Source organism: Mollisia scopiformis, assembly GCF_001500285.1.
Source record: "Mollisia scopiformis unplaced genomic scaffold LY89scaffold_22, whole genome shotgun sequence".
Lineage (NCBI taxonomy): Eukaryota > Fungi > Ascomycota > Leotiomycetes > Helotiales > Mollisiaceae > Mollisia > Mollisia scopiformis.
Genome location: NW_017263602.1, coordinates 360,208 through 370,247, shown reverse-complemented (window position 1 = coordinate 370,247; position 10,040 = coordinate 360,208). Strand labels below are relative to the sequence as shown.

General features: G+C 46.1%; 1 protein-coding gene across 1 annotated transcript; it reads left to right on the top strand.

The window, feature by feature from the left end:
* Window positions 1-4,257: 4,257 nt before the first annotated feature.
* On the top strand, window positions 4,258-4,983 carry LY89DRAFT_738575 (uncharacterized protein; the record flags this gene model as incomplete). The annotated part of the gene is made up of 2 exons (XM_018220388.1): window positions 4,258-4,670; window positions 4,719-4,983. The coding sequence occupies 2 exons, from the start codon at window positions 4,258-4,260 to the stop codon at window positions 4,981-4,983; spliced, it is 678 nt and encodes a 225-aa protein (XP_018066294.1).
* Window positions 4,984-10,040: the final 5,057 nt, after the last annotated feature.

The following is a 10,040-nucleotide window of genomic DNA, read 5'->3' as shown; positions in this document are numbered from 1 at the left end:
AACGTCGAAAGCCTCTTCACCATCCTGCCATCTGGCTTTGGCGGATGTCGGTGGAAGGTCGATAATGAAGAAGCCTGAACAGGACTTTCTCAATAAGCATCTGCTCTGGCTTCTCTTTCCGAGGCTCCAATTTCATTTGTTGAATTGTTCAGTCGAGGATCGTTCAAAGTTAACCATGACCGGAACTCCACAGCATCTCAGAGCCTGGGAAAGGGAAGTTCGGAAGTCTTCGACGTTACATCCGATCTCCTAGCATTGGCGCTGCTCTTCTTCATCACACAATCCGTCCTCGAGTTTAGGGTATCACCCCATAAAGTCTGAGTCTACTTCCTCGACCGGAAATGAGTTGAACTCTTGTGCAGACATTGTATGATTGTGCTACTTCAATGGTGCTACTCCCATTGGCCAAAGCTGACAGCGCGAATCGCGCAAACAGCGCAAAACGCGGCGAACGCGCAGAATGCGAGAACAGAGCACTGGATATCTCAAGTTCCGCAAAGTGAAGTCTCAAGCTTCAATAACTTAATTGCTTGGAAGAATTGGGGCTCGAGTTTTATTCAACCTATTTACCTTCATACAGTCTTGGTTTTATGTTTAAGCTTCAGATTCTTCGTCTTGACTTGGCACATTATTCAAAGAACGAGTATAGATACGACAGCAACAAAAGAATCTTGACAACAGAAACCAGACGAGTGATAGTAACCATCTCACTACAGAACACAAGACAAGCTCAGCTCTCTATACTTTCCAAATTCTCTCATTTCACATACCCGGCATATGCAAAAAAACCTCCTTTCTTCCGCAGCCCAGTCCATTACCATGGCCTTCTTCATCGATCGAATCCCGCGTATTAGTAGCGTACGTGGAAGAAGTGCTTGTTTATATACTTTGCTTCATCTTCAAGCTCGAGCTGCGGGTCCTTCTGTCAAACGTGTGTAAAGAGTGAATGTATTTGAATAGCGCTACGTGAATGTGTCCGTTATTCCTGTTCTTAACAGTGCTGCCGTCTGTCTGGCAGGTGTGATGAAGGCGTGAATGTGTTTGGATAGCGTTGTCTTTTGTGAAGCGTCTTGAGCGTGAATGTGACCGGTATCGCTGTGTTCTATCAAGCGTGTCAAAAGCGCGAAGGTATCAGAAAACTGCTTTCTGCCCCCCCCTCGACCAAGGGTGTCCCCAAGCGTAAATATATCTAGACAACGCTGCCTCCTGTGGAAAAGTGTCACAATGTGTGCATCTCCGATATCGCTGCGTTCTGTCAAGCGTGTCAAAAGCCGTGAAGGTATCAGAATAGCGCTCCCTACCTTCGAGCAAGGGCGTTGTCAAGCGTGAATGTATGCCAATCACGCCTGAGGACTGTTCTAGTCGTGTTCGCATCTCCAGCGCGAGCTCCAGCGCGAGTATATAATAGCCACACTTTACCAACGAAAAATAGGATTGGAGTTCAGTGTTCACTGTGGTAACAGGTAATCTCACATGGGAATGTTCTCATGGCATTTTCCATTTCCGTCTTTGGACCTGAGCAGTCGCTGCTTTAGCCTGAGCTGTGTCCTGAGCCCCCTGTTGCCCCTGAGCATGCCGCTGAATCAACCGGAGCCTGCGCAGGGGATCCTTTTCGACCCCCTAAGAGTCGGGTATTGTTTCCACGTCTGTTTATAAATAAATTTGTAAATGCCTGCTATCCTGAACACAGCCCTCTTTTGAACCTATCAAGATTTCGTTACGGTGTCCGTTCTCGCTCCCTTATCAGGCTTATCAAGGGTCACGGAGCCGATTTGGGATTCCCTCTAGTCCAGTCGCACGTGACTCGGCAGGTTTATTTAGTTAAGAGTAAGCGCAAATCGAAGGAGGGACTCCTCGTGAAGTCATCGAGGAGGCTTGTTTGTCGGTCTGCCCAATCACAGGGTTGGGTTTTCTTCGGTTTCCTTCCCCGTGTTGGCGAATGCCTGGCGCAAAGTCGCAAGACTAGGGTTGGAACGCCAAAAATTTGAAGTTTTTCAAAGTGTGCAGAAAATTCTAAAAACTTCTGGGGCTACTGTATCGAGGTTGATTATCACGAATATCAACTCAATTTTTTGATTCTCTGCCGTTGTTGTGATGAAATCACGGTTTGGGCGGTTGAGTTGTGCGGGCGTTTAGTTTAGTGAACGCTTTTACAACCGAGAGCATCATTGCAGAAGACGGAGCCGCATCTCAGCCCAACTTCCAATCTTTCTCAATATAATCCACTCTTTTGGTTACGAAAACCTTTGACCTTTATTTTATGACCTTACGACTTAACATGCCTGTAGGATTGGGATCCTCCGTGGGGGACTTTATCTCAGCCCTTGAGCTCGTCGCAAAAGTCATTGAAGCCTTACATCCGAATTAGACAGATCAAATGGATCGCGAGCCTTGGGTGCAATGACATGACAGCTATGCCGCAGAGAGTTTCAGACTTCTGGCGGACTCCAAAAGGCAGCAATGTGGTCAGCGATCACTATGTTGGCCAACACGCAACTGATTCACCGCCTTTTCAATGGCGCTTTGGTAGGGCAGATACATTACACAGCCGCATCGAACATCTCTCTTCACCAAAAGATTTCTCCGGGGTTGGAGAGCACCTACATTGATTCCCAATCAGCTTCTTTCAGCTTGTCGACCCATTCAAGCCGAAACACTTCGATGCACACCCGCGCTGGAAATTGGACTACCACTAGTTGATATGGTTGAGTGCCAGGCTCTCTGTTCAAGGACGAACGATGATGGCCAATCGATTTCTGGACACCGTCGTGAGGGATCGCGCAGGCGCAAGTCATGGGAGGGAGACGCAAGGCGCGCCTTCATTCTTAACGAATCATCGGAACCGGGCCGATGATGCATCTTACTAATAGCTTACTTCGGGCTGGGTTTACTCGGACCAAACCTTCTCACCTCCGGTAGTGTTCAGTCTGTGGACTCGGAGCACGTGAAAGGTAGATTATCACGAATTTACGCGCCAAACAACTAATAAGTGACGAACCGTATCGCGCAAGCATTACGTATTGTAACGGCTCGATATCTCTCCCGAGCATGCAATCATTGGATCCTCTTCAATAACAGCAGCAACGTATGGGTTCACCTTTATCAAATGGGTGGTCCTTAATATCACAACTAAGGCCAGACCTTACACCATCCATCCCAAAACCCTGATGTTAGCTCGGATACGGCCCGTCAAAGTGTGCGGTATGCGCTTTCTGCCGCCGATTCTCGAGTAATAAGCGCCGGTAGGCAGACATGGCCAGGTGAGCGATGCTGTATAACCACCAACCAACCTCACATTTCGCTAACATGCTTTGTCGGTCCAATCGAACACATTGCTATCCTCGAAATCTTGCGCAAAAAGAGATCACGGAACAGTTTACGTAAATATGAATAGTCGGGCTATTCATCAAAAACTAAATATGTATGTATGTGAGGTACGTCGCGGATTCCTTTGGTAAGGAGCCACACGGCAGGAGGCTCACCCAGTCACGCGAATGGCCCGGATTTGAACTATTGGCAGAAACCGAAGTGGGGGGGGAGAATAGGAACTCGTGCAACAATGCTACTGGAATCCAATACGATATTAATCCTTGAAGGTGTCAGCCCAGCGGCTTAAAACCGGCCTAGAATGCGCATCCTCTTGGGAACTAACGACGAACAAGTGAACCAGACAGTGAATCCGAGCTGCTGCATGGATATTCTGTCCCAGCCGTTCGCCAGTTTATCAGAGCCATGCTCTCTGCGCCTTCGCCCCAAGCAAGGCTGACTTTGATGCAAGGAAATCCGGGTGTTTTCGTATGCAAAGCCTGCATGGTCAAATGAGGGCTATGCTTGGATGGGTTGCTCTATGGGCTAGCAAGACAATAGAGCGGTGTACGAAAACGGACAGGGTGGGGGAAAGTCGAACTGCATGAAAATGGTTGTAGATGTGTGAACTCAGCGTCTTGCATATCTAAGCCTATTCCAGACCTGCGCTATCCTAGAGTCCTTAATTACGACTGGTGGATATTTGAATCATGATAACCAATCATTATTCTACGAAACTAAGCTAATGCATGAGTAGTGTAACCTCACGCGCCTAGTCAGGCTGTGTCTAAAATTTCCTTGTGGGAGGCAGGATGCCTGGTCTCTACTTAAGCATGATAACGCCAGCCCTCCTCTTTTCTTGCCTGTCCAAGCATCGTCCTATTCGCCCCTAAGGGCCTCATTGTCATCCCTCAATTGTTTCTAGTGAGGCATTTACTGCATCCCATCATTATGTCTGGAGTCCTCGAGGCTCTCGGCATGCAGTTGGGATGCCAAGCGCTCTGGCCTCTCCTCGAGAAGCTGTTCAAGCTTATCAGGCGAATGACGAAAGCTTTTCCCGAAGCAAAAGAGTTTTGGAAAATATTCAAGAGGCAGTACAAAACTCTCAAAGCAACTGCAGCGAGCATTGTTAGTCGATATGATATCAAGAACACCAATCGTACCTGGCTGAGGTCTATTAACCATATTGCTGCCGAAGCTAAAAGCATGTTTTGGGCCCTCATTAAAAAGATCGAGACTGTGTTGAGCAAGGATTATATATGGCGAACAAGATGGGCAATTGTCTATTCGGGCTGCAAGAAGGCTTCCTTGAAAATGGCACAGCTGAATGATGAGCTGTTACGTATCGAGACTGTTGTTCGTTTGTAGGTTCCCCAGTTCGCGGAGATGAGCAGCTTTACTGACGTTATCAGAGAGTACGAGGATGCACAACAGAAGAAAGCTGAGAAGGCTGAGAAGATTGAGCAGGAGAGACGCCGGAAGGCCATGAAAACTGGGACAATTGTTGGAGGCGGGGTAGGCTTCGTTGTTGGAGCGGGAGGTACTGCATTGTTTATTGAAGCAACTCTTAAAGGAGCTGCCATCGGTGGCATTGTAGGAGCTGTTGTGGGAGCGGGCATCGGTTTGGCGATCAGTTGGTTTGGTTTTGATGTGCCGGAGCAGCTCCCGACGTTATGACGGCCTCGCCAAGGGCACAATGTTTGTGATTATTACTATCAAATATTGTTCTAATGTTGTGTTTCTTATACGGTTTCGTATGGAATTAGTAGTAGATAGACCTATCCTTGTTAGAAATATCCACGATTAAACGATCTATCTCCTTTCTATACAGTGTGCTAAAAGTTCGATGAAGCATCAGATTTTGCATCAAGACGATAAGTGAGAATAAGAGAATATCACAGATTAGGCACGTGAGGGATATGTGTGTATTGATTAATTGACTATTCTTAAGCTATTCTAGCTGAAAAGTTGTGCAGAAAACCATTATAACATGCTTAGGAAACCTCTCAGGACAAACCCTAAGACCAATCTGTCACCCTTCCTTCTATTTGTCAGGGCGCTGCCTGTGTTCCGAAGTCTAGTGTCTGGCGTAAGGCCGTCCTAGCAGTTCCCTCGTGTCACCTCGTATGCCCTACTCCCCGTATAGGAGTAGCCCGGCCAGGTCAAATTGGCGGAGTCGTCTGGTGCCGATTACCACCCAGCTATCCCCCTCAGTCCCACCATTTTCGGTGAGGATCTGGCGGAGACGAAGCAGCGGCATTTGAGGCAGTCCCGGATAGGCCGCAGTATAGTTTCCTGAAGCTATCATGAAGGCAAGATTGTTTCGGTCTTAGGATGGGGCGGTCCAGCGTAGATTGTCGTCCTTCGAGGCGCTGGATTAAGAGCTGCGAAGAGGGGATGCGGATGCGTAGGGTACATATTTGAGCATGAACGATGGGCAGTGCCATGGTGACCGACAAATTGAGGAGGCCCTCCTGAAAAGCGGGAAGGGGCGGGGCGGGGCAAGGGCCACTGGGAAGACGCTCCCGGGAGAAAATTTTATAGAAAAACGCTCCCACGTTAATATAACGTCGAGGAGAAATATTCTGGGAGAGCAGTTCTAGAAGAATACTCCGGGGAGAAAATTCCTAGCAGAAGGTTCCCATGTCAATATGGCGGTGAGGAGAATGCTCTCGGAAAATCATAGCTCCTAGATCATTATAGCGGCTAGGACAGAATGTCTAGGAGGGGAAGGCTCCCAGAAGAACACTCCTATAAGTTCATAGCTCCTGAGTCACTATACCGGCTCAGAGGAGCCGTTTTAACGTGTCATGAATTAAATTCATACTGCAGACCGGGCTCTTATGTCAGTTGGATATCACATGATCCTGTTCATATAATCTCCCCCTTTGTTCTCTAGCTATCCTATTATGGTTAGGCTCTCCTGTAAGCTATATTATCTTCCTGCTCATGCCTCACTTCTTGTACTTTAGACAGCTGAATCTCAATCGACGTTACCCTAAATATCTTCTACACTACTTACAAAACGCTTTTGTACACCGCATCTAACATCTAAGCTCTGCTACGTCAAATGCCTATCTATATAGGATAGACAATCGAGGATAAATAAAATGAATATGTCGATTGAGCACTAGTAGGGGTTTGATAATTCCTTAAAATAAGAACTCCCTATCTAGTCCGTGCTGTCCTAATCTCGTAGGAGAATGCGTTTATTCGAGGAACGAAAGTTAAGCAGAGAAGAGGAGGGGAAGAGAGGCGATGAGTCTCGTATTTATACAGGGTGCTCGTCACATGTAGCGTTTCCTGAGCCAGTCCCAGGAAGGCTTAGGGGGGCTTGTAAGGTAAAACTCAAATAACGACGTAAAATCGTCACAAAAAGTTAATTTTAGATCGATTAGGCAGGATAAATTTTTAGGACCCTTAACTAGGGGAAGAGGGGCCTTTTCGGGCCCCTTATTAAAAGTTGATATTTCCAGTAAGCGTATAAGTAGGGTAAGCGAGCGTGAGCAAACCTGAGCCGAAGCTGAGCCTGCCCTGAATCGAGCCTGAGCAAAGGCGGCGCTGCTCACGTGAGGCATAGGGTTGGGAAAAGCAAACATTCCGGTGGGGGAACAGTCCATACGTTCGGCTTTTGCGACTTGTGGTGCCGGGAGTTCGTGTGGGTTCTTGGAATATGAAAGCTATTTGGGACAACTGTCGTTGGACGAGTGTTGAGTTAAGTTGTGAATGTAGTGGAAGCTCAGATGTTGGTAATGGAGATGAGTTGACAATTTTCTAAAAGACTACTTGGCGACTAGGCAAGACAAGATGAGACGAAAGGACGTGATATAATTGACAGTAAGAGAAGATTGATGGTGAGAGTAACGTTGATAGTGAGAGAAAGGTTGGTAGCAACAGAAAGGTTGGTAGTGAGAGACTGTTGACAGCAAGAGAGAAGGTTGATAGCTTGTCAGTGGGGAGTCCGTTGAGTCACTTGCGTTGACTCTGGTGAGGGGAGAGAATGCGACGAACTTGTTCCGGTCAGGAACATGGTCTAAAAGAGCTTGCTACGGTAAGTTCTAGAGCCTGGTGGAGCCAGCTGCGGTAGACGAGTCTTTTATAATATATTTTAAGAGTTGCAAAATAACAAGCAACTGAGGCAAAGAGGATAGGAAGTCGCGATAGGATTTACGCTCAGTTCAGGACTTGATGACTCCTTAATCGCTCTCCTTGAGCGGCGACTTTGAAAGCATATAATGTATCCTGGATATTTTTTGGTTTGATCCACAAATCCTTTTTTCGGCTCACGCACTCTACAGCTAAGGCGGCCACTTGTCCCGACTTGCCATAGGTATTATGGTACATGGATGCCGTACATTTGGTTGCCGAAGGTGATTGTTCTGTGAATTTGATGATTGCTGTCAAGCTTCTTTGTTGCTGTCAACATCATTGGTTGCTATTGATTTGATCTAAGAAAGAATGTTGCATTTCTCATGAAGATCTCAAGATGAAAAAATGTGAAGACTTAATATATAACCTGAAAGTGGAAGAGGACTTAAGCTCCACTCAATTGTCCCAACTCTCCGCAGATATTATTGCATCTATATGCTGCCAGTTCACATCCCACATTCTTGCAATCAAAAGTTGTATACTAGTTAAAAAATACGTTGCTGTCATTCCTCGCAATGTTGTCAACATCTCTGGACAGCGGCAGTATTGTAGTGCTGCCGATTACTTGTGACTTATAATTTTGTTCAACGAGACTTGAAGAGTAACTACCTGTCTTGTAGCCTCCCAGACCTAAGCTGGGTCGGAGCTGGAGCCGGACCCGCACGCATCTACTGCACTCATGAGATGTCATCTCTGTAGTTGTAATGAAGCTCGGATGAAGAGAATTTGTTTTCTCCCCTGTGTTCCGTTTTATGTTCGCTAGCGTATAACAGGATCAGTGCCAGCTGAAACATCGAAAGGGATTGCGATGCAGTGAATACCTAATGCAGCAGGTTTCTTGGGTGAATGATTTTAGGAATTCTGTGAATAGACTTAAGTCACCACTCCTACATCTAAGGCACACGACATGGGCAAATATGGAACTACACATTGTTATAAATTTCAAGAACTGCTATCGACATCTTGGATTCATTGGACAGACTGGTGTTGTATGTTCACAACTTCAAATCACTTATACTGTTGTCAAAGCTGGCCCAGCTTTTGAAAGGAGGTGTTTCTTCTTGAACCCCAACAAGCTCATCTTTACTTATTTGATCTTTGTAAGTCAACTCAAGCTTACAACATTACTGCTGGTTTCTTTGGAATGTACCCAACTTGAGCACACATCCACAACTAGCACTTTGACCCTACATGGCAATCGTACAGTACGTACTTGTCGATTTCTATGAATATATAAACTGGTTCAAAGGCCTTTGAACTCAAAAGGCTTTGATTAAAAACCACAAAAAAAAAAAACACTAAAGAAGTGAAAAAGGATAGAGACAGAGTGGAACAGAACCAGAGCCAGTCTTTGGCTCAGGACTTCAGATGGGCCGAGGTATCTCCAAGAGTATGGACGTCTTCAGAAAACGCAAAGTCTAGTGAAAGATGCATGGAATAGGTGATTCTAATTCCAAGACAAAAGGACATCTCAAAGGGAGAAGAATTTAGGAAAGATATGTCATTGTGCTAGTGCAACTATGCAGAACATATATTTCGTAGAAATGATCAACCTAGAGGATATAACTAACGTCTGTCCCTACGTAGCGAGACGCACGGTGTCCCGAGACGAATATTACGCAATCACATCTCATACTCTGTTGTATTAATTTACCGTGCTATTTGTGATGTTTTATGATTCTCTAGCATTTTTTCTACAAGATCCTCACACAATAACTAAAACCTAAACGTTTGGGTCGTCGCCGTCGTCGGTTTGCTTATTATAAAGTTTGATACCCGAGATTCAACCCCCTGCTACACCGTGGACATCGCCAGTTATTCAAATTTCGGAAGCCTAATGCTGTAGCTCAATATCAGATGAGAACCGCACTAGGCATTCAAAACAATAAGTCTTGTGTAGCTGGCATAAAAAAGTATCGCCGAGTAGGGAAGGGTGGCATTAAATGCGCGTCAAATACGCACTCCTATAGCGGCGTTTGCGCTATACCATATTTGACCTAGCACAATTCATACCAAGCAAGCTCGGTATTGCATCTGCCTTAACATAATCACGAGATACTCTATAAGCTGACGACGGTGGGGCTGTGTTCGATTCTGAACTAGAGGTTAAACGAGACGTCTGGTCTGTTCTCTAGTTATATCAAAAAATGCAAATTAATACTAAAGTCGTGAGAAAGAAGCCTTTGCCCTTATGGCTTATTTAATATTCAGCCGCTTTCCTAGCTTGCGGAATTTCTGCTTAAAGACCTCGACTTTGCTGCTCCGTAAACTCATGTTGGCCTACTTTCAACTCAGCATACGCAACTTGCAACGCTTGAAGCCGATCTTCAAGTTGCCTACACCATTTCGAGGAAGGCCCTTGGACGATTGTGTATCCAAACAATGCCCGAGTGTACATCCCCTTCGCCATGTCTCTTCGACCTGTCTGTGAGAGGAGATCGCCAAAAGCAAACATAGTGATCAACGCTGGTAAATATGAGGGCAGAAGTTCAGGACCAAGAGCGTGCTCGTAGCCTTGTAGCGCCCGAGTGTACATCGCCTCCGCTTCTGCCAGCTTGCCTTGGTCGCGGTAGAGGTTGCCTAGG